Below are 26,296 nucleotides of genomic sequence, written 5' to 3' on the forward strand. Positions count from 1 at the left end.
TTTTACACACACCCATAGACTTGAATGAGTTTGCGTCTACGAATATGCATGAGGGAAAAAAGCGCTGGTCGTCACTACTCCATAGCATAACATTGGACCATTGGCGATTAGATAAAACATTGGATAGCCCTCGTTAGTGTTACATGCTCACATGAGCACAGACTCAGAAAAAGTCACTTTCAGTCACAATGTTTTATGTTACAAAATTTAATTACAAATGAACTGTAATAACTATTGTTTAAAATAATAAAACCTATTATTCCGTAACCTACAAGTTAAATTTAGAAGTGCTTTGATGGTTTTTTTTGTAATATCAGTAGTAATCATAGCTAGAAAAGTCTCTTTTAAGGAAACCTACTACAATAATTTTCTAAGATGACCTTTTATATATGTTAGAAATAATCAACCAAAGTATTATTAAAACTTTGATGACCTAGGATGTATGTATACATAGATATCTAATAGCTTTCAGTATCATCTTTATGCTGATGATACGCAGATCTATCTCTCTGGACCCAATACAACCTCCTTACTAACCAGAATACAACAATGTCTGTCTGTTATTTCATCTTTTTTCGCCTCTCGATTTCTAAAATTTAATGTGGACATAACAGAATTCATCATCTTTCCCCCATCTCACTTAACTCCCCCAACAGACTTATCCCTTAATTCAACGGATGCTCACTCTCCCCAGTCCTGCAAACTTGCTGCCTCAGGGTAACAATTGACTCTGCTCTCTCCTTCAAGCCACATATCCCTTTCTACCTCCCGCCAACTACAACTCAAACATATATCCAGGATCTGTACATTCCTTAACCAAGATTCTGCAATAACACTAGGGCATGCTGTTACAAATTGGCGCCACCATAGCCGCAAGAAGCCTGCTGCGGTTCCTGCTACACCCAGGCGCCAGCCGCCAATTTTGGCCGTTCCTCAGGTTGTCCAGCTGGCTGCTTCTTTTTCCACATCTAAGTTTGGAGAAGCGGTTAGGGCGCATGCACGTGCCGATTTGCCCCAGCCAGAGCTTATGTCCAGTGTTTTGCCTAGTGAGCATGCTCAGCCTGTTAATACCATTTTTGAGGCTACTGAGCATGCTCCAACACTTTGTGTGAAAAGCCTCTTTGCTCAGGTACTTGGACTTTGTTCTGTGTCCAAGTCCTGTGTTGTACTTACTGAGCATGCTCATCCTGATAGTGTTGTGTCTGAGACTTAGGGGCATTTTTCACACTACGACATCGCAAGTCAATGCTTGCGATGCTGAGCTCGATAGTCCCCGCCCCTGTCGCAGCTGCGATATCATGGTGATAGCTGGCATAGTGAACATTATCGCTACGCCAGCTTCACATGCGCTCACCTGCCCTGCGACGTCGCTCTAGCCGGCGACCTGCCTCCTTATTAAGGGGGCAGATCATGCGGCGTCATAGCGATGTCACACGGCAGGCGGCCAATAGAAGCGGAGGGGCGGAGATGAGCGGGACGTAAACATCCCGCCCACCTCCTTCATTCCGCATAGCTGGCGTGAGCCCCAGGACGCAGGTAGGAGATGTTCCTCGCTCCTGCGGCTTCACACACAGCGATGTGTGATGCTGCTGGAACAAGGAACAACATCGTAACATCGGTCATTTCCAAACTATGGAAATGACCGGTGCTATACCGATGATACGATTACGATGATTTTGCACTCGTTAATCATATAAAAAAAGGCTTTACACACTACGATATTGCCTGCGACGCCGGATGTGCGTGACTTTCAATTTGACTCCATCGACATCGCATCTGCGATGTCGTAGTGTGCAAAGTGCCCCTAAGTCTCTTGTTCAGGCTACTGTGCATGCTCAGGCACTTAGTGCATCAGAGGCTAAGTCCGGTAAGGACTTCACTGGGTATGTCTGTGAGGTGGCAGGACTTGATAGGCTGGATAGTGTCAGGTATCCTAATGATATGGCCTCTCTGGACTGGCTCTCGGTGGCCCAACCCTATGACCTTTCACCCCATAATTGGTCATCAGATGATGACTGGTAGGGTGTTTGGGGCGGTGCTGTGCTTGTGTCATCAGGGACGTGGCGGTTCCGGATAGGTTGCTGGTGATGTCACTGATGATGTTGAACTCTGCTATTGGCCCCTGGAGGCACCATTGTGGCTCACAATGTGTTTGGGGAGTACCTTAGGTGTTAAAAGGGCTTGGAGACCGCACCATGGTGCACAGACTTCAGATGCACATAGTCTTGCACATGCTTAGAGCTTCCTATAGGCACTAGTTCTGGAAGTGGTAGGTAGAGTTGGGCGTCCGGTGCCTGACATGCCAAGATTCATGACTCGGCATGTCAGGGGCAGGTGGTGTTAACAGGGGAGTTCATGGTTTGGGTGTGTGGACCCTGTGGCGTAAACAGGGTTCACAATAGTTCTGGTCCAAGTGACGTCTAACTTAAGGTTCATATTATTTCAGAGCCACCCAGCCCTGTATTATCCGCCTGACCTACAGGTTGCCAGCAGCTCCTTTACCATCTTGGAGTACGGTGGACCCCAACTGGCGATTGGGATATACACCACCTTTATCCTAATCTGTCAGTCACCCCGTAACACATGCTCTCATCATCTCCTGCCTTGATTAATACACCTCTCCCCTCGCTATTCCCCTCGCTACTCTCCACTTTGCCAATCCCTTCACTGGCTTTCCATTGCCCAAGACTCCAGTTCAATACCCTATCCATGACATACAAAGCTATCCACAACATGTCTTCTCCATACATCTGTAACCAAGTCTTGTGGTACCTACCTGCACTGAACCTCTCATATCTCCTCTTCCCAAAATGACATGCAAGATTTCTCCTGCACCTACCCCATACTCTGGAACTCTCTACCACCACATATCAGACTCTCACCTACTGTCACGCTCCCCGTGTCCCAGCACCACTCCTTACCCACTGATCCAGTCCACGTATCCACCGGTCATGGCTGCAGCTCCCGCTCTTGCTCCCCAGACTCCTGTTCCTGGTCTCAGTAGTCTGATTCTGACTAATGTTCTGTATAGGACCGGGCCGCGCCCACTCACCTGGTCTTATAGCCCCAGCACTGCTGCAACAGGAAATGACCTGAGGCTTTGCTGAGTATATAAGACTGGTATTTCCATGTGGGCGGCGCCTGATCATTGTTTGTGTTTCTATGCCTTGTCTTGTGAGCTAAGTGCTCAGGTCTTTGTTCCTGTTTCCTATTACTGCCTTAAAGTACGCTGTGACCTTAGTGACCTGGTCCTGTCTTTGCTTCCTGATACCTGCACCTGTTCCTACCACGTTAGTGCTCCAGCTACCGTGTACCCTGCCCTCCAGGTGGGGTGCTCGGTCCAGTGGATCCACCTCCTGGGCCTACCAGTCCTCCCTGGCCCTCACACCTACAATGAAAACCTTCAAAAGGAACCTGAAGACCTACCTATTCCAACAAGCCTACGACCTGCAGTAACCCTCAATCCACTATACCACTGAACCACCAGCTCTACTCTAACCTACTGTATCCCCACCCATCCCCTTTAGATTGTGACAACTCACAGGCAGGGTCCTCTCTCCTCCTGTAACAGTCTGTGTTTTGTATTGTTCATGATTATTACACTAGTTTTTATTATGTATACCGCTTTTCATTTGTAAAGCAGCATGGAATAAATTACACTATAATAATAAATAATAAAAATAATTATATAGATCAAAGGTTGCCTCCCTCCTTTTAATACAGACTTGTACTGTGAGCCTAAATTATTCCCTGCATATCTGCTGATCAGATCAGCAAACATGTCCAGCTAACAGTTGGGAGTGGATCAGAGATCCAATCGCATCTGTTAACCCCTTAGATCACGCTGTGAAGCTCTGACAGTGCAATCAAATGTGCTCTGGTGGGGATTGCACCATTTTACGCCACCATCGGTGACCCCATGATGCCATAATGGGGTGCCAATGGGTTTTCATGACACTGCAAGGTCAGCATTCACAGGGGAACAGCATTTCTGCTGTTCAGAGCAATGCTGAAGCATCGTACTGAACAACAGATACAATTGCATAGTGCAGGCAAAAAGTCCCCTAAGGAAACTAGAAAAATCATTAAAAAATCAAAAAACCATTAAAAATAAATTAAAAAAATCCACATATTTGGTATCGCCGCTTTTAGAAATGCCTGATCTATCAAAGTCTAAAATCATTTGATCTGATCGTTAAAGGATGTAGGAAGAAAAAAAAAATCAAAACGCCAGAATTACGTATTTTTGGTAGCCTCAACATTGCATGAAAATGCAATATTAGGCAATCAAAACAATGCATCTACCTAAAAATTATATATTTGAAAACATCAGCTCAAGGCTCAAAAAATAAGCTGTCACTGAGCCCCAGATACCAAAAAATGAAAACGCTACATAAAATGCCGACTAAAGGAAAAATCTTTTTTTTTTGCAAATTTCAGAGGTTTTTTATCCACTTAGATAAAAGTAAAACTATACATGTTTGGACTCTATGAACACACACTGACCTGGGAAATCATACTGGCATGTTAGTTTTACAGTATAGTGAAGATGATAAATGAAAAAATTGTGCAATTGCATTTTTTTTTGCAATTTCCTTACACTTGGATTTTTTTTTTGTTTTCTTGTACAAAATGGGGCAGAATCAATTAACTGAAAAATAAGAAAGTTATAGCTTTTGGAAGAAGGGGAGAAAAAAAATTGAAAATAAAAAATGGAAATGGGGTTAAAGGGTTTGTTCACCCATATTCGTTAATGGCCATATCGATATTATGTTGAGAAACAATGTTTCTCTCAAATACCTCGTGTTGCCAATAGTGCCTCTGAGAGGCACTATTGTGGTCCATTCACCACGTCCGCGTGACCACCCACGGGATCCGGTGACCTCACGCCAACTGAGGCTGGCCGCAGTCTCCGTGAATGACTGGCTGTGGGCAGCATTTCACTGCTCAATACAGCCCAGCGTGACAGCCCAGCATTTCCCTGCTCCCTCCTCCTCCACTGCAGAGTGCTGCAAGCAGGAGACACACTAGGCTGTGACGAGTAGTGAAACACCACCCACAGCCCATTAACTCAGGGAGACTGGGGCTGGCCACAGTGATGTCACGTGATCAGGAATTTGATGTGATATCACAAGGTCACGGAGCCTGGGGGTCATGCGATGGGGAAGCGTGGTCCACAATAGCGCCTCTCACAGGCAGAATTGGCAACACAAGATATTTGAGAGAAACATTGTTTCTCAACATAATATTGATGTGGCCAATAATGGATATGGGTGAACCACCCCTTTAATTGAACTTACAGAGGCAAAGTTTGAGGTTGTTCTACTGGGAGACTTCATTGTTTGATTTCTGACAGTCACCACCTTGCTTTTGAGACCTTACTTTGATTAATTTAAATCTATCATATTTTCCGGTGAATAAGACGACTTTTTAACTCCTGAAAATCTTCTCAACAGTTGGGGGTCAACTTATACACCGGGTGTCGTCATATACGGCGGTGCACGGTGCCATCATGGTTTTACTGCAGTTGTTTACACAAAATAAAGATATTTTCATCTGTCCTCCATTCCCGCAGTGCTTCCAGCTGCTTATTTCAATCCGTAGGCACATAGACCCCTCCATAATAGCGTCTGGTGCATGGAGTGGCCGCTGCAGGATGTCGTCATGGCTTTGCTGCAGTTGAATGCTGTATGGCACCACAAATCATTCAACCGCAGTAAAGCGCTGACAGCAGCGGCGGCTGTCCCGTGCACCGGACACAATCATGAAGGGGCCTATGTGTCTGCAGTCCACAAGAAGCACTCCTCCATGATCGCGTCAAATACACAGGGCCGCCGCTGCTTTCATTGCTTTACAGCAGTTAATGCTTTGTAGCGCCATTAGAATTCAACTGCAATAAAGCCATGATGACATCCTGCAGCGGCCGCTCCATGCACCGGACGCTATTATGGAGAGATCTATATGCCTGCGGACTAAAAGAAACAGCTGGAGGTTCCGCTGCAATGGAGGAAGGTGAGAATATCTTTTAATTTGTGTAAACAATGGCATAATAGGGGACAAGAAGGTGACCAGTAGGAGGACATTACTAAACAATGGGCATATTACTGCAGAGGACATTACTAAACAATGGGCTCATTACCGCAGGGGACATTACTAAACAATGGACTCATTACAGCAGGGGACATTACTAAACAATGGGCACATTATTCGGGTCGGCTTTTACTTGGTATATATACGATATATCCCAAACTCTATATTTTAACTGGAAAAGTTGGGGGTCATCTTATATGCCGAGTCATCTTATACCCCGGAAAATACGGTACTCAGCAAAATTTCATACAGTTGCCTACATGAATACACATAGTGTTGCTTCTTTAAGAACAATATTGAATCTGATGAAAAAATGATCATATTGCTGTTATAATTTCTCAGTAGTTTAGCTTCAGAGTAGACTTTGGGTCTGTTAATTTAACAATAGGTTTTCAATTGGTTTTGTAGATTTCATTTAACAAGACCATGCTATTGTTCAAGATAGAAATAGCAACTAATTAAAAGGTTTATCTTGGATCAGATTGGCAAATAATTAATAGATTTAGCCTGGATCTAATTACCTTAAAGGGAATCTGTCATTAAATTTTCCCAATATAAACTACGGTTACCACCTTTTCAGCCTCTTTTAAAGCAGTTTACTCACCTGAAAATTAACCTCCAAAATACCCTTTATAAATAAATAATACCCAAGGAGGTCCTTTTAACACGATGGTAATAGACTAAAGCAGGCTTTACATGCTAAGATATCGTTAATGATTTATCGTCGGGGTCACGTTGTTTGTGACGCAGATCCGGCGTCATTAACGATATCGCAGTGTGTGACACTTATGTGCGACTTAAAATGATCGCAAAATCGGCAAAAAATGTTTGTTGTTCTCTTCTAATTAGTGATGTTGTTCCTCGTTCCTGCGGCAGCACACATCGCTATGTGTGACCCCGCAGGAGCAACGAACATCTCCTTACCTGCCTCCACCGGCAATGTGGAAGGAAGGATGTGGGTGGGATGTTACGTCCCGCTCATCTCTGCCCCTCCGCTTCTATTGGACGGCTGCCGTGTGACGTCGCTGTGACGCCGCACGACCCGCCCCCTTAGAATGGAGGCGGATCACCGGCCAGAGAGACGTTGCTGGACAGGTAAGTCTGTGTGACGGGGGTAAGTGAGGTTGTGCGCGACGGGCAGCGATTTGCCCGCGTTGCACAACTGACGGGGGCGGGTACGTTTGCTTGCAATCTCGCTAGCAAGATCGCAGCATGTAAAGCCTGCTTAAGTATCAAAACTAATGCTTCTTTATATCATGGACCAGAGCTGCACAGTGGCAACAAAGACAACATAAGTTTCACTTACTGAGAAATCGGAGGGTTGAAGAGTGAAATACTGAATGCAAGTGTGGCTTCTCCCAAAGTAAGTTGTGCAGAGCAGGTAGCAAAAAATGCGATAAAGGCCGGAGCACCCCAGCCGGTGGTGTCCTGGCTGTAATGGAGTCACGTATGGAGTAGTGTGTGACATCACAAGGTCAGGTTGTGAGCACTTGCATTCGGTCTTTCACTCTTCAACCCTCCAGTTTCTGAATAAGGGAAACTTGTGTTGTGTGGATTTGCCGCCACTGTGCAGCTCCGGTCCATGATATAAAGAAGCATTACTATTGACATTTATTCTACGACCATCGTGTTTTAAGGACCTCCTTGGGTATTTTTTATCCAGCATCTTTATATGTAATCCCCATTGTATGTGCGGTGTTCTATTTATCACCTTTTCTTAAAAATTTTATTTAGGTGGTTTCCACACAGGACCACTTGATCACCAACAGCTCCACTATCTCTGTAGTGCTGGTGCCCAAGTTACATAGATTTTAAAATAGATCTGACCCTTAAGTAACTGTAAAGGCGGTGTTATACTCAGCGATATCGCTAGTGATATAGCTGGTGTAAGCACCCGCCCCCATCGTTTGTGCATCACGGGCAAATTGCTGCCCGTGGCGCACAATATTGTTCGGAGCCGTCACACGAGACTTACCTGCCTAGCGACGTTGCTGTTGCCAGCGAACCGCCTCCTTTCTAAGGGGGCGTTTTGTGCGGTGTCACAGCGGCGTCACTAAGTGGCCGCCCATTAGAAGCGGAAGGGCGGAGATGAGCGGGACGTAACATCCCATTCACCTCCTTCCTTCTGGATTGCCAGTGGCCACAGGTAAGCTGTACTTCATCATTCCCAAGGTGTCACATGTAGTGAGGTGTGCTGCCTCGGGAACGACGAACAACCTGCGAGCTCAACAATCAATGATTTTTTGATAAGGAATGACGTGTCAATGATGGACGATAAGGTGAGTGTTTTCCATCGTTAACAGTTGCTCCTTGCTGTCACATGCAACGGCGTCGCTAATGATGCCGGATGTGCGTCACGGAATCCATGACCCCGGCGATATATCGTTAGATACGTCGTTGCGTGTAACGGGGCCTTAAGAATTCATTCCTCATGTGCATGCTTCATGGGCTAAATATAGATCCCATTCATTTTTATATATGTTTCTAGCGTGATCAAATAATAACAAGTAGAGATGAGCGAACTTGTTCGAAAAAGATTAACCAATCTCAAGTTCGGCATGAGCCTTGCATCATTCGGGTCGGAAACAGATTCCCAAACACTTTTCTCAAAAATCGACAAAGTTCAGCTTATTTAGTAACTGTTTGCCTAATGCTATTATTAATATATTATTATTATTACCATCTGATATGATATACCATAGAACTCAGTTGGTGTGCAGAGTTTTTCTCATGACTAAATAAATACCTATATTGAGGTCTCAGTGGATGGTAGTTCATGGTATAGTAGAAAGACAGATTTGTTATTATAAGCAATCAATTAATCTTGGTAGCTATAGACTGACCTAATCTGTTAAACAGATTTCACTAAACAAAAAAAAATAAATTCTATTTTAATGCAAGCCTTTAACTTGACATTGCTGATATCAACCATTTGTGCCTAACTATATCTTATTCTGACAAAATATAAATTAAATTTACAATAATATAAATTTAATAAATGTAATTTCTGAATTGCAAAATAATTTGCTTAACAATATGAAAAATTTGCTTTGTAATAATAATAATAATAATAATAATAATAATAATAATAAGAAGAAGAAGAAGAAGAAGAAGAAATAATAATAATTTGTATTCTACCTGATGTATTATATTGTAATGTTTGGTAAGTTAGCTTTGGTTTGTTTTTAGCTTTATTATCAAAATCAATTTTTTATATCATTGTCTTAAATCTCTGGAAATGCTAGAGTTCAACATTACTATTGTTTATCACAGAAATCCGAAAATAATCTTTTGTGTGACATTGTGCTATTAGCTTACAACTCAGCTAGATGTCATTACTTTATTACTTATTTATATTTATTTTCTGTTTTATGCTAATAGCAAACTGTAAGTTATGCTAATTATGTATTTATCTAATTTGTATTTATATTATCATATTTATTTGCAATCTTGTTAATTACTTATAATTGGCAAGAAGGAATACTGATATTGTCAAGTATTAGAACATTGTATATGATCGCTCGGTACAGGTTGGATTATAGGAATTTAAATGTTTAAATTACAATTACTATAATGTCTTTCAATTAGTTGAAATATTTTTTAGCATGAAAACCATGTAATGCTAATTCTGCCCTGTAAAAAAACATAGTGAAATAAAAAACAATATTTTATTTTTCAAAATCTCAACCTTTTCTGTATGTAACATTTAAAATGTACTCATGTAGAAGCAATTGTAAGCCTTTTAAAAATGTTGGGAATTATTATCTGAATGCAATAATAATAATAATATTTAGAAAGATCACAAGTTACCCAATTTAATCCCAAGTTATGCTAAGGCTCAAATACATCTAGACTTGATTTACAGACATTTTTGCAATTGCCAATTACAGCAACTTTCAGGAGCTTTCAAGCAAGGACAATAATTTATGATGTTGACATTTTGTTGTTTGAAGGCACATAGTGCACATTATTCTATAATATTTATAGAAAATGAAAACTTTGAGGTATTTTTAAAAATGTGAATGTATGTACAGATTCTAAAATGATAAACCTGACTGCAAATAAAAGCACCTTCATATTGATTTAAAAAAATAATTAAATATATTATGGTTTTGGAAAACTAAATTGAATAGATCGATGCAAAAACGCCAGAGAAAGTGTAAACTTTGCAGTCTAACTTTCATAAATGACGTCATAATTTTAGCACTAATATTATCCCTCACTTGGACCATTTATCAAAATTCACTAGAATTAATTACGTACACTGAATAAAAATATAAGCCCAACACTTTTGTTCACATTTTTCATGAGCTAAACTCAAAGATCTAAAATGCCTTTTTCTTTCAAACATTGTTCACAAATTTTTCTAAATCTGTGTTGGTGAGCACTTCTCTGTTGCTGAGATAATCCATCCATCTCACAGGTGTGGCATATCAAGATGCTGATTAGACAATAGATAAGAGCCAAATAACAAAGATAGATCTCGCACAGCTTAGGGTTACCTTTAAGATTCTGGTGACAGTGGAAAGGTGGATCCAGTCCATCATATACAGTTAGGTCCAGAAATATTTGGACAGTGACACAAGTTTTGTTATTTTAGCTGTTTACAAAAACATGTTCAGAAATACAATTATATATATAATATGGGCTGAAAGTGCACACTCCCAGCTGCAATATGAGAGTTTTCACATCCAAATCGGAGAAAGGGTTTAGGAATCATAGCTCTGTAATGCATAGCCTCCTCTTTTTCAAGGGACCAAAAGTAATTGGACAAGGGACTCTAAGGGCTGCAATTAACTCTGAAGGCGTCTCCCTCGTTAACCTGTAATCAATGAAGTAGTTAAAAGGTCTGGGGTTGATTACAGGTGTGTAGTTTTGCATTTGGAAGCTGTTGCTGTGACCAGACAACATGCGGTCTAAGGAACTCTCAATTGAGGTGAAGCAGAACATCCTGAGGCTGAAAAAAAAGAAAAAATCCATCAGAGAGATAGCAGACATGCTTGGAGTAGCAAAATCAACAGTCGGGTACATTCTGAGAAAAAAGGAATTGACTGGTGAGCTTGGGAACTCAAAAAGGCCTGGGCGTCCACGGATGACAACAGTGGTGGATGATCGCCGCATACTTTCTTTGGTGAAGAAGAGCCCGTTCACAACATCAGCTGAAGTCCAGAACACTCTCAGTGAAGTAGGTGTATCTGTCTCTAAGTCAACAGTAAAGAGAAGACTCCATGAAAGTAAATACAAAGGGCTCACATCTAGATGCAAACCATTCATCAATTCCAAAAATAGACAGGCCAGAGTTAAATTTGCTGAAAAACACCTCATGAAGCCAGCTCAGTTCTGGAAACATATTCTATGGACAGATGAGACAAAGATCAACCTGTACCAGAATGATGGGAAGAAAAAAGTTTGGAGAAGAAAGGGAACGGCACATGATCTAAGGCACACCACATCCTCTGTAAAACATGGTGGAGGCAACGTGATGGCATGGGCATGCATGGCTTTCAATGGCACTGGGTCACTTGTGTTTATTGATGACATAACAGCAGACAAGAGTAGCTGGATGAATTCTGAAGTGTACCGGGATATACTTTCAGCCCAGATTCAGCCAAATGCCGCAAAGTTGATCGGACGGCGCTTCATAGTACAGATGGACAATGACCCCAAGCATACAGCCAAAGCTACCCAGGAGTTCATGAGTGCAAAAAAGTGGAACATTCTGCAATGGCCAAGTCAATCACCAGATCTTAACCCAATTGAGCATGCATTTCACTTGCTCAAATCCAGACTTAAGATGGAAAGACCCACAAACAAGCAAGACCTGAAGGCTGCGGCTGTAAAGGCCTGGCAAAGCATTAAGAAGAAGGAAACCCAGCATTGGTGATGTCCATGGGTCCCAGACTTAAGGCAGTGATTGTCTCTAAAGGATTCGCAACAAAATATTGAAAATAAAAATATTTTGTTTGGGTTTGGTTTATTTGTCCAATTACTTTTGACCTCCTAAAATGTGGAGTGTTTGTAAAGAAATGTGTACAATTCCTACAATTTCTATCAGATATTTTTGTTCAAACCTTCAAATTAAACGTTACAATCTGCACTTGAATTCTGTTGTAGAGGTTTCATTTCAAATCCAATGTGGTGGCATGCAGAGCCCAACTCGCGAAAATTGTGTCACTGTCCAAATATTTCTGGACCTAACTGTAGCGCCGAGTCTGAGGAGGTGCACGTGTTCCGCCTCGTGGCCCCGTTACCTTCAGGTCATCTCAGGGTCTTCAGGGACTGCACGTCCTGGATTCTTCTGGTCACAGGTAGGTTGACTTCTATGGGATTCGTGACGCCACTCTCGGTATTGCGGACAGGGTGACCGCCACTGCAGTTTAAGGAGCACCTGGGGCTGATGTTGGGTGCAGTTAGATGTGGTGGCCTCCCTTTATGGTGGACAACAAACCACACACAATTCAATGGGGAAGAGAAGTTCTGGGCTGTAAAATTGCTGTAGTAAGTGCTAGGGGGCTGCAAATGGAAGATAAATGGTAGTAAGAGTAGGATAGTTATACATACCTTGTTTCCCAGGGATCACACTGCAGTCAGAATCTCTTCTGTGCTTGCTAGCTAAGGTTCATTCATATTCACTGCTTCCCATGCCCACCCTCAGTGCCAGTGTCTTTGATTTGTTGCAGACTGCTATGAATGCCTACCACCCTGTGTCTATGTCTGTGATTGGTTGCAATCAGTTTGCTGTATGGTAGGGTATATAGAAATTAATAATTTAAAAAAAATGACATAGGCTCCCGCCATATTTTGATAGCCAGCATGGGTGAAACAGACAGCTTCAGGCTGCAGCCTCCATCTGTGAGCTTTACCGTGGCTGGAAATCAAAATAGGGGGATCCTACACTGTTTTGTTTTTAATTTATTTAAATAAATAATTAAATAAAAGGCATAGGGGCCATCTTATTTTTGATAACCAGCCAGGGTAAAGTAGACAGGTGGCTGCTGGTAATATTAGAATGGAAGGAGCTATGAATATTGCCCCCCAGTCTAAAAATGCCAGGCCACCGCTGCCCAGAATTGGCACATTACATTAGATGTGCCAATCCTGGCACCTTACTCAGCTCATCCCGATTGCCATAGTGCAGTGAAAATTGGGGTAATATAGGCAGTTTATAACAGCTGAGATTTGTCAAAATCACAGCTGCCATCAAGCTCTGAATTAGTAATGGGAGGTACCACTATGGGAGTAATGGGAGACACTCCAATAACTAATCCTGTAAGTGAAAAAAAATAAAACACAAACACACAAAAAATCTTTTATTTGAAATAAAATACACACACCCTCTTTCACCCCTTTATTAACCTCAAACACACCCTTTCAGATCCAATATAATCCATAAGAAATCCCACAGTAATACCTGCTCTGCTGCACCCAGAAGCTGTAGAGAGGGAAAACATGTCCTCTCTCTGCAGGCTCTGGGAATCACTGACAGCCGAGGGTGACCTGGCTATCAGCAGGTGACATCACTCAGTTTACTGGAGGTCACATCTGGGATTGCCCACTGCTCTCAGGAAAAAGGCTGCCAGACGTTCGGATTGCGGGACATGGCCGTGACCTGCAATCTGACAGTGTGGCAGTCAGGTCACATTGGGGACTCCCCTGCTGCTCTCAGTGAAAGTGCTGCTGGATTGTTGGGCTATGGGAAATGGGCGTGTGCTACAGTTTGACAATCCGGCAGCAATTTCACTTTTCAACACTCCAGCAGTGGCAGTAACGGAGCCCCCAGTGTGACCTGACTGGCAGACTATTGAAAGTGAAAGTGCTGCCAGATCGTTGGACAGTGGAACACAACTATGACCCACAATCTGACAGACCGGCTATCGGGTCACACTGGGGGTTCTTCTACTGCCCTCAGTGAAAGTTAAAGCTGCTTCAGACTGTCAGAAAGTGAAAGTGCTGCTGGATTGTTGGACTGCAGGACAGGACCATGTCCCACAGTCTGACAATCTGGAAGCACTTTCACTAGGAGCAGCGGGGGAGCACGGATGTGACATCTGGTGAATTGAGTGACATCACCTGCACACAGCTTTGTGACCCTCAGCTGTTAGTGATCCCCAGAGCCTGAAGAGAGAGAACATGTTTTGCCTCTCTGTAGGACCTGAATGTAGCAAAGCTGATGATCATTGTGGGACTTCGTATGGATTAAGTTGAATCTGCAAGAGTGTTTGGGGGTTAAAAAGAAGGGTGAAATAGGATGTGTGTATTTTATTTCAAATGAAGGATTTTTTGTTTTTTTGTGTTTTATTGGTTTTCATTTACAGGTTTAGTAATGGGGTGTTTCATAGGCGCTTACCATTACTAATCCAGGGCTTGATGACAGCCGTGACAAATCACAGCTGTTATTAACTGTTTATTTTACCCCATATTGCCACCAGACCAGGGAAATTGGGATGAGCTGGGTAAAGCAGCAGGATTAGCACATCTAATGTGATGTGCCAATTCTGGGCACCTGCGAGCTGGTATTTGTAGACTCCTCCCATCCTCATAATGCCAGCACCCACCTGTCTGATTTACCATGGCTGATTATCAAAAATGTGTGGGAAACTATGACCTTTAAAAAAAATATTAATTTAAATAAAAAACAAAACAAAACAGCCTATTATCCCCTCTATTTTGATATCCAGCCATAGTAAAGCTGTAGCCTGTAGCTGTTGTTTTATCCTTGCTGGCTGTCAAAACAGGATGGGAGCTTAAGTACTTTTTTTTACACTAAATTCCCTGGCCAATCACAGCCATGCCAATACTTTGCATGGCTGTGATGATGAGACTGGAATTGCCCACACCAGAAAATGTTGCTGATTAGCTGCTCTGCAACCTATCAACAAGCTTTATTCGGATTACAAACCTAAAGAGGATCCGGACATACAGGTAAAAGTCTGTGTTGAGGTCCGCAACCCGGACACCTGGTGTCTGGTGCGGACGCTGAACTTAACAGTTCGGGTTTGCTCATCCCTAGTTGTGACATAAGTATAATTGTTTACTACCATTAATAAGAATTGATACATTGATACTATTGGGCAATATATTAATATTTGTTTCTTTATAAATCTATCATTTGAATGAGGCTCTTACAAAGTAATTATATTTTAGAGTGGAGGCGGCCTTCGGCCTCACGATATTTTACTCCTTCCTTTAGAAAGCTAACTAGACCACGTACACAATCCCAAAGGGGAAGGGACTCAACTACAAATGTAAAAGGAGCAAAACTGAAAATATGGGCCAGCACACCTGTTGCTAAAAGTGTAATATGTAGTTGTGAAAAAATGTCAACTAAGTACCTTATGGTTTTTACATTTATTACTACTTTTTAGTTACTTACTAAAGGGTATATATTCATTTTTCTTAACCTTAAAGTCAGATAGGGTGTAATTTGTTTTTGAGCCAGGAGTTAAGGAGTGACACCTCCAGCAAGATGACAAGTGTTGGGTGTGTGTGTGTCTAGGACAAGAGAGTAAGTCCAGCCAAGAACCTTTAGTGGCAACATAGATATACCAAAAAGGCAAGTGGGTGATACCTGCTAGAAAGAGACTTTGTCGGGAGGAAGTCCAATGTTGGCCACTCATGGGGGCCCTTAAGAAAGAAAAGGATCTGCTCAGCTAAGAACACAAAAAGAGGGTAGCGATTCATTGGAATGCCCCTTACAACAAATCACAGCCAGTAGTCCGGGTACAGGGATCACAACATAACACATTGACAGCTGTGGCCCTTTATCGTTGCCTTTAATCACTATGTACAGTATGTGGCTCTGTATTACACAGAAGAGAACTTCAGGTGAACTACCTGCTGCCCTTTGTACCTAAGTTTATTCTCAAGTAAAGAGATCTTTGTTTTTATCAACTCATCAGGTTTCCTCACCCTTAGGACAAAAGGGTCCGATAACATACAGAGCGTGACCGGCCTGAATCTGAAGGTGTTTACAGTAACCGTAATACAACCACACACATCCAAGACCCTTATTTTTCTGTAGCATGCCAGGATGTGAAAACCGAGTGCCTCGCCTATGGCTGTCACCACGTACCACATTACACTTTTTTATAAGAAAAATTGTCAACTAACTGTTTTATGTTTTTTACATGTATTACTAATATTTGTTTAATTATTGTAGGGTATCCATGGCTTTTAATCTAGTTTATATTTGGCTGTCAATGTCCACAGTGTGAATGTGCCCCTGTATAATACACCATCTTAATCAGTATTACTATTTTTCTTTTTAAAAAAGTTAGGCACAAAATCCCAGCTCTTTTGACCAAGATTTATCCTAACAAATCCACAATATGCTAGAGATTTGGGAACTTTTTTTTAATCACAAATAACAGTATTTTATAATATGTTTAACCCTTTTTGGGAAAGTAATGGTAAAATAAGTGACAGCATTTTTTCTACCCCTACAAATAGATTCACCAATCTGATAAACATTCAAATTACTTCACACATAATGTTATTTCTGACTTACTGGTAGAAAAAACTGTGGTCCCTTTGCTAAAAGAATGGTTTAGTGGAGCTTGTACAATAATTAACAATTAAACAACTTGCTGAACCAGTGATATGATTTGCAGAATATTACAATATTTCAATATTTCAAAATGCTGATGAATTGAGCTTTTAACCCCTTAACACCCGGGCGATTTTCGTTCTTTTCGTTTTTGGTTTTTTTTGCTCCTTTTCTTCTGAGAGCTGTAACTTTTTTATTTTTTTGTCAATCTTGCTATATCAGGGCTTGATTTTTTTGTTGGACAAGTGGTACTTTTAAATGAAACCATGAGTTTCACTATATAGTGTACTGGAAAACATCAAAAAATTTCCAAGTGTGGAAAATTACAAAAAAAAGTGCAATTGCACGATTGTTTTCAGGGAACTTTATTCAACGTGTTCACTATATGGTAAAACTGATATGTCAGTATGATGCTTCAGGTAGGTACGAGTTCGCAGACATTAAACGTGTATTGGTTTCCATTTATTTAAGGGTTTAAAAAAAATTCAGAAGATTGTTAAAAAAAAAGTCAAACTTTTTGCACCATTTTCTGCGACCAATGGCGTTCTCATTTTTAGGGATATGGGGCTCAGTGATGGCTTATTTTTGCATCTTGAGCTGATATTGTCATCAATGTGAAGGAGACTGAAAAGAGACTGAAAAGATCAGATCTCCTTCCTCAGATAAATCACACATGTACATCATGTTGTACATGTGTGATTTATCTGAGGAAGGAAATGTGATCTCTAAAGCGCGTAGTAGTTTCATAGTTTCATAGTTTCATAGTTTTTAAGGTTGAAGGGAGACTCTAAGTCTATCTAGTTCAACCTGTAGCCTAACATGTTGATCCAGAGGAAGGCAAAAAAACCCCAATGTGTCAAATAAGCTCCAATGGGGAAAAAAATTCCTTCCTGACTCCACATACGGCAATCAGACTAGTTCCCTGGATCAACACCCTGTCATAAAATCTAATATACATAACTGGTAATATTATATTTTTCAAGAAATGCGTTCAGGCTCTGCTTAAATTTTACTAGTGAATCCCTCATTACAACATCATACGGCAGAGAGCTCCATAGTCTCACTGCTCGTACAGTAAAGAATCCTCATCTGTGATTATGATTAAACATTCTTTCCTCAAGACTTAGCGGATGCCCCCTGTTCCAGTCGCAGGCCTAGGTGTAAAGGGATCTTTGGAAAGGTCTCTGTACTGTCCCCTCATATATTTATACATTGTGATTAGATCCCCCTAAGCCTTTGTTTTTCCTAACTAACTAACCCCAAGTTTAATAACCTGTCTTGGTATTGCAGCCCCCCCATTCCTCTAATAATCTAGGTCGCTCTTCTATCTACCTGTAAGATTATGCTATTTATAACCTTCTATACTTTTGCCAACAAGAAATGCATCCATTCCTCTCTTAAATTCATTCAGTGAGTTGGCCATCACCACTTCCTCAGGAAGAGAGTTCCAGAGCCTCACTGCTCTTACCGTGAAGAACCCTCTTCTATGCTGATGTAGGAATTTTCTTTCCTCCAATCGAAAAGAATGCCCCCTTGTTCTTGTCATAGTCCTTGGTACAAACAGATCATGGGAGAGATCTCTATATGGCCCTCTGATATATTTGTACATATTTATTAGGTCTCCCCTAAGTCTTCTCTTTTCTAGAGTAAATAGACCTAATTTTGATAACCTTTCCGTGTATTGTAATGCACCCATTCCATTTATTATTTTAGTAGCCCGCCTCTGAACCCTTTCAAGTTCAGTAATGTCTTTCTTCAGCACCGGCGCCCAGAATTGCACACAATACTCCAAGTGTGGTCTGACTAGTGATTTGTACAGAGGGAGAATGATGTTTTCATCTCGTGCCCCCAGACCTCTTCTAATGCATCCCATCACCCTATTTGCTTTGGTGGCTGCTGCCTGACACTGGGCACTCCAATTTAGATTCTTATTCACTAAGATGCCTAAGTCTTTTTCCATGTCTGATTTCCCCAGCAGTTTCCCATTTAGTAAGTAATCGTAGCATCTGTTTCTCCTTCCCATGTGCATAACCTTACACTTATCTGTGTTAAACCTCATTTGCCATTTTTCAGCCCAATTCTCCAATTTACTCAAATCCATCTGTAGTTGCAAACTGTCCTCCTTTGTGTTAACTACCTTACATAGCTTTGTATCATCTGCAAATACTGATATTTTACTCTGTAAACCATCCACCAGATCATTAATAAATATATTAAATAGTAGGGGGCCCAATACAGACCCCTGTGGCACCCCACTAGTAACCCTGGCCCAATCTGAGTATGCACCATTAATAACCACTCTTTGTTTTCTACCACTAAGCCAGCTACCTACCCATCTACACACATTTTCCCCGAGCCCAAGCTTTCTCATTTTACTTAGCAGTCTTTTATGTGGGACAGTGTCAAATGCTTTACCGAAGTCGAGATAAATGACATCCAATGATTCTCCTCGGTCCATGTGAGAGCTTACATCCTCATAGAAGCTGATCAGGTTAGTTTGACAGGAGCGATCCTTCATAAATCCATGTTGATATGGAGTTAAACAGTTATTAACATTGAGACATTCCATAATAGTATCCCTTAAAAACCCTTCAAACATTTTACCCACAACAGATGTTAAGCTTACCGGCCTATAGTTTCCAGGTTCCCTTTTGCACCCTTTTTTGAATATTGGTACCACATTTGCTAGCCGCCAATCCAGTGGAACAGACCCAGTTTCTATAGAGTCTTTAAATAAAAGGAATAGAGGCCTGTCTATCACATTACTTAACTCCCTTAATACCCGAGGGTGAATGCCATCAGGGCCTGGTGATTTGTCAATTTTAATGTTACTAAGTCGGTTCTGCACTTCTTCCTGGGTTAGGCAGGTCATACTTAATGGGGCATTTACATGATCACTCTGCATTTCCCCTGGCATATGCTTTTCCTGTGTGAACACAGTTGAGAAAAAAGTATTTAAAACATTTGCTTTTCCCACATCGCTTTCTATGATTTTACCCTCATTATTCTTTAAAGGGCCAACACCATCAATTTTAATCTTTTTTCTGTTTATATAATTAAAGAATAGTTTGGGATTTGTTTTGCTTTCCTTAGCAATGAGTCTCTCAGTTTCTACTTTTGCTAAATATATTTGTTTTTTACACATTTTATTTTTTTCTCTATATATTTTTAATGCTTCCTCGCTGCATTCTTGTTTTAGCTTTTTAAATGCCTTTTTCTTATTATTCATTGCCCCTTTTACATCCTTATTTAGCCACATTGGTTTTCTCCTGTTCCTAGCCCTTTTATTTCTGTATGGTATGGCTAGCCCGCAGTGGGTGTTTAATACCGATTTAAAAATGTCCCACTTATTTTCTGTGCTCCCATTTTTGAGGACATTGTCCCAATCAATTTGGCGAAGGTCTTCTCTAAGCTGATCAAACTTTGCTTTGCTGAAATTCAGCGTTTTTGTAACCCCCCTCCAAGGCACCTTACTAAAGGACAAGTGGAATTGTATTATATTGTGGTCACTATTCCCTAGGTGCCCATCCACTCGTACGTCTGTTATTCTATCTGGCCTGTTGCTTAAAATTAAGTCCAGAAGGGCTGCCCCTCTAGTTGGGCCCGGCACAAGTTGGGACAGATAATTATCCTTAGTTACTGACAGAAACCGGTTTCCTTTCTGAGATACGCAGGTTTCAGTTTCCCAGTCTATATCGGGGTAATTGAAGTCCCCCATAATAATCACCTCATTGTGATTTGCTGCTTTGTCTATTTGTTTCAATAATATATTTTCAGTAGTTTCTGTTATATTTGGTGGCTTATAACAAACCCCTATGAGGATTTTATTAGTTTTCCCTCCTTGTATCTCCACCCATAGAGACTCCACCTCTTCATTTCCCTCTTGAATATCTTCTCTTAGTCTGGGCTTTAAACTGGACTTTATATATAGACAGACTCCACCCCCTTTCCTTTTTTTACGATCCCTCCTAAACAATTCATATCCTTGCAGGTTAGCCGCCCAGTCATAACTATCATCTAACCATGTCTCAGTTATCCCTACTATGTCGTATTTCTCCTCATACATTACCAGCTCCAGTTCCTCCATCTTATTGGTCAGGCTTCTTGCATTGGTCAGCATGCAGGAAAGAAGTTTTGCTCCCCTTTTCTTAGCTTCCTTCTGATTACCCTGTCTTGGGTCCTCTTTACGGCATCTAGTATCCTTGATTAGTTTGTCCTTCTGTTGCATGTTCTTGTCTGCTGTTTTTTCTCCCATCCCCTCTTCTTCTAGTTTAAAGCCCTCCTGATGAGTGTGGCAAGCCTTCTGGCGAACGTGTGTTTCCCAGGTTTTGTGAGGTGTATCCCGTCTCTTGCGAGAAGTCCATCGTAGAGGTAATTCACTCCATGGTCCAAGAATCCAAATCCTTGCTGCCTGCACCACCGTCGTAGCCAGTTGTTCAAATCTAGTATCCTATTCCATCTTCTGACACCATGGCCATCGACTGGGAGGATTGATGAGAAAACAACCTGTACGTTCCGTTCCTTAATTTTCTTCCCCAGAATTTCAAAGTCTTCACAAATAGTTGGTAGATCATTTCTTGCCGTGTCGTTTGTTCCTACATGTATCAATAGGAACGGGTATTCGTCCTTGGATCCGAGGATAGTTGGTATCCTGTTGGCCACATCCTTGATTTTTGCTCCCGGTAGGCAGCATACTTCTCGTGCGGTTATGTCCGGCCTGCAGATAGTTGCCTCCGTGCCTCTTAGTAGTGAGTCGCCCATAACTACCACTCTTCTTTTCTTTCTGGATGCACTGCATTTTGCTCCTGAGTGTTTTTGAGTGTCTTTTGTTTCTGCTTTTGTTGACAAAGTAACTTCTTTTGATGATACTGTGTCTTCTGTAGAGACGGTATCATCCTGAGCTGTGCCATTTTCGTTCTCCAGCATGAGGGCTTCATATTGGTTGCTAAGCTGTGTGGGTGGTGCCGACCACTTGATCCGCTGGCTTCTTTTGGTCACATGTGTCCACTTTTCAGCCTCTGTATGTGTTCTGAAGCTTTTCTCACTTTCCATATCCTGAATTGTTGCTTCTGCCTCGTCCAAGAAGTCCTCATGTTCTTTAATTAGCTTCAAAGTTGCTATTCTTTCTTCCAGTCCCTGCACCTTTTCCTCTAAGAGGGCAACAAGTTTGCACTTTTGACAGGTGAAGTTGGATTTTTTGTGCGGCAGATCCGTAAACATGTAGCATGTGTTGCAGGTGACCATGTGGATTTTCTTCTCTTCCATAATGCTGATGTAGCGTATGACAGGCGAATGTCCTCAAACAGCGAGACCCGGCAAGTCCCAGCAATCGATCAGCTTACGGCGACTCTTCTCTTCTTAAACAGCTACAGTTATCACCACTATGAGATTGTGTTAAAACTATGCCACACTTATCTTCAGTCGCCTCCCTTTACTTCAGTACCTCGCACGTTTAACCATTACTGCTGACTATCTTCTTACGACAGCACTCGAGTCCACTTCTATTTGAATTTTGGAGTGGACATTTTTAATGGTACCATTTTGCACTGATGCTACGTTTGATTGCCTGTTATTGCATTTTGCGCAAAATTTCCATTAACCAAAACATAACTTTGGCATTTGGCATTTTTTTGCCACTACACCATTTACTGATCTGGTTAATTGATTTTATATTTTGATAGATTGGGAATTTATGAATGTGGTGATACCAAATTTGTGTATAATTTTTTTTTTAGCCCTTTAATTTTCAGTGGGGCATGATTGTAATTTTTATTTTATTTTTTAAAATTTTTTTAAACTTTTTCTAACTTTCTTTTCTTTTACTAGTCCCCCTAGGGGACTATAAGGATGAGCAGTCTGATCACTTGTTTCATTGTTCATGAAATACTGCTCTTCTGTTACAGCCGGCAGAGTGAGTCATGGTAGCGACCGGAGCCACTCATCACATGACCCTGTGCTACCATGGCATCCATTGGCTCCCCATGATCACATCACGGAGCCTCTGATGGGGATGGGGAAAAGCGATTTTCCCGCCCCGGCAATTTACATCTTAATGTCACATTTTGACAGCGCAATCTAAGGGTTAAGAGGCGCAGGTGGATAATGAATCCATCTGCGCCTGTGATGCACACATGCCTGCTATTCAAATCAGTAGACATGTGTGGGGATCACCACCGGCTTACCGCAGCAGCCGGTGGTGATTACACTGACATTATCTAGGACGTATCCAGTACGTCCAATGTCAGTAAGTGGTTAAAGCTTTTGAGCAGAATGAACAATGAATATGCATTTTTTGGAAAAATAACCTGAAATAATATTCCAAGGTATATGTTCTTGACTACTCTGAAGGATTATTGATCCATATAATTTTTTTGTCAGAATTTGAGCTGAGAAGTTCTTTGTAATTTGAGACAATTGGCAGCATTCTTAGTTTTCTATTTTTCGAAGAGTAACAGGCTTAGCACTAATTACTTGGTTATTTTGTTAATCTGCATTCTAATATTTTTTACAGTATTATGTGTTTCTTGTACTAAGTACAGTAATAATGATAGGACATTACTGGTGTATAGTATTTAGCGTTTCAGTGTTTCTTCACTGCAAGAAGATGTGGTAAGCCAAGACAAAACTATACACATAAGAGTGAAATTATTAATGCAATTTTCATTATTAATATTACTTTATTAAGAAATTTAAGATGAATAAGCATTATACTTTAAATACTAGAATGACTTAAGCTGATACATGTCTTCAATTGGTTTCAATATTTATGAGCCATTCTTCAAATCGCAAAAATGTTGGAAAAAAAACCCAACATTATCTTTTTATTCTTATATTTTAAATATATTACAGACTATCAGAATAGTTATTAGATTTTGATTAGAATTTAATATATGCAAAATACATATTAAACATTAGCATGAGTAGGAATAAGCTAAAAAGCCAGACAAAGCCTTTTTTTCAAAGTCAGGAACTATATGCTTTAGGACAAATTCACGTCAGTTTTTTTCTCCTATGCAAAAAAAGATTTTCATCAGAGCGCCAGATTCGATTATTTTCTTCCACATTTTATCAGTGTAGCCATTTTTATCTCATGTATGTCATTCATTTTTCTCACATGAATAAAAATTAATGGAAGTTTCTCAGTCTTTTCCTGGCAGTTAGTGAAACACAAACAAAACATGGATGTATTTTTAGACCAATTCACTTGAGTTTGGTTTGCAAATCTGAACCAAGGAGGACATGCCTCTGATTTTTTCTTATGAAGATCATTAATTGACTAAAATATGAGCTGTGAAGAGCCCGATAAGATATAACTGTTAAGTTTGCTGTCAGTGGAAAAACTAACATTGACAAAAACAGACGAGATTGAATACTTATTGTTTCTGAACTGAACTTTCCATTGAAAGTAAATGTTTAATTACAAATATTAGAAATTAAATTGTAAGAATTGGCTATTAAATCAGCATGCAATAAAATAACACACAATAGTAATATGTTCTAATATTATAATATTGTATTTATCAAAAGACATTAGCACAGACGTGTTTATATTTTCCGAGAAACAAACATAAGTCTTTCTTGTTCAAGGTAACAGAACTGCACAACATCAAAACTATAACACGATTGCCTCGAGAGACCAAGAAACATGCGGTAGCAATTATCTTTCATGATGAGACTTCAAAGACATTTGCCTGTGAGTCAGGTAAGCAATTACTACTATATTTGCTGTACAAAGAGCCACAGTCTGTTTCAAAACAATAGTCTAAAACATGATATATTATTTTATTTACAATGCGGAACCATGAAGAATTTAGATTTTTTTTTTATTAAACCATATATCATCCTATCCAGACATATGACTATATAAACTGACAATGATTACAATTTTTAACTTTCAGGCTCCATATTTCACCATCCACTACAGCTTCAAATTTGAGACTATCATAATTTCATAGACAATCATCTTGGCTATATCATATATAAATTTGACTTAGAGCTATTTAGCATAAGATTAGTTATGCAGATTCTTGTTAAGTCACTGCATTGTTACCGTTTTGCTCCTGGTGGTGGAAAAATCGTTTTCTTCCTGTATATTGCAAATTATAACCTGTTCTCGCATTCTCTAATAGCAAAGTTTATTACTAGGCTTATTCTTAAGCTAAAGATCACTGGTTTGAATCCAGTGGCAGCCATGAAGAAGATTTCTCAAGAAAAGAGAAATAGCATTATCCATCTAATTGATAGCAGTTTCCAAACTGAGTAATGTGAGTGCCATAATAGTTGGAAGAATACAATATGAAGTCCGTCCATCCACTCAAAAGCTAAATGGTGTTAAAAATCTCTTTTATTTCAGTATTTAGTAAAAATGATGAGATCCAATATCTAATGGAGCCCAAATAGGCTTCATGGAAACACAAAGGTGGGAGCCACTGACGCTTTCAGTTTCCCCAATTGCCATTAAAACCCAGCTGTATGCCTTGACTATATATATGGGGGTGATAGGCACTGGAATAGATGTCCTACTGGCACCCTACCACTCAAATGCTACTAATTTAAATTATAAGTGGTATTTAAGTGCTTTAAATATAGTTTTTGGACTTTCACCATTTGAAAGCAGTTGATGGCTATGTAGTCAGTACTTGTACTGTATAGAGTGGGCTCAGCTATAATTAAGGGACATAAGTGACCTGAAATTCATTTGCGGTGCTGCATTTTTTATGGGAGTGTTTGTAATAATGTTTTTGATTATATAAAATTGAAATGGGGCATATTTAAAGGTGGCTACATTGATGTTGATGGTTCCATACCAAGTGTCGGCTTGTTGCTGTGTAATCAGTGGCTGAGCTGAAATAACTTTTAATTATCGAGTCAGCTCCATGTACTCAATATTTGACGTAAATATACATCACACTTCGGGAAGGGATATTGATTGGGCAGGGTACCTATGAGACGCTTATCCTGATCATAGCAATAACTGTGCCATGGTGATGTTTTCATTGTACAGGCCACTATACTTCATGCCTGCACTTATCTCATTGATTAGTGCAGGATGGAAAACATGTAGGTCAACCATTTTTGTTTAGTCTCCTGTTACAAACAAGATAAAACTTGAGTCTGGAGATAAAAGTGAATTCTATATTCAATATATGCAGCAATAAGCCATTCACTGTCCAAGAATCCCAAAAGTAACTATTTGTTTGCCCAAAAACCCATTTAGAATAAACCACCCCCTTCCCTAAACTGTCAAGTATACTGATATTAACCTTTGCACTGCCCTAAATCAATAGGATATTCATATTAAAGCAGAATCTGTCACCAGATTTGACAATACAAAATACATATTTTATTAAATAGGGCTCTTAGAACAGATGAGGTTTATATAGTTACTTTGAAAATGTGTATTATCCTTTATGAATGTTTCATTTGCACTCATCTTTGATTCATGAGCTCTTTCACTCTTAGGCCCTGTGCGCACTTACCGTTTTTTCCCGCGGATTTCCTGTGGTTTTGCTGCATGTTTTGCTGCAGAAAATGTTCATAACATCTCTGCAGTGAATCACCAGCAAAACCTATGGAAAAAAAATGCTGTGCGCACTATGCGGAATTTGACAGCTGCATGTTTTGCTGCGGGATTCCCGCAGCAAAAACAATTGCATGTCA

At 40.5% G+C, this 26,296-nt stretch overlaps 1 protein-coding gene across 1 annotated transcript in view; it reads left to right on the plus strand.

The window, feature by feature from the left end:
- Positions 1 to 26,296, plus strand: part of DOK6 (docking protein 6) — an 802,283-nt gene that overhangs the window by 269,318 nt on the left and 506,669 nt on the right. Inside the window, exon 3 of the mRNA XM_075316414.1 lies at positions 24,224 to 24,338. Within this exon, the coding sequence (XP_075172529.1) occupies positions 24,224 to 24,338 (115 nt within the window). The remainder of the gene's footprint in view (positions 1 to 24,223; positions 24,339 to 26,296) is intronic.

This window comes from Anomaloglossus baeobatrachus, chromosome 6 (assembly GCF_048569485.1).
Source record: "Anomaloglossus baeobatrachus isolate aAnoBae1 chromosome 6, aAnoBae1.hap1, whole genome shotgun sequence".
NCBI lineage: Eukaryota > Metazoa > Chordata > Amphibia > Anura > Aromobatidae > Anomaloglossus > Anomaloglossus baeobatrachus.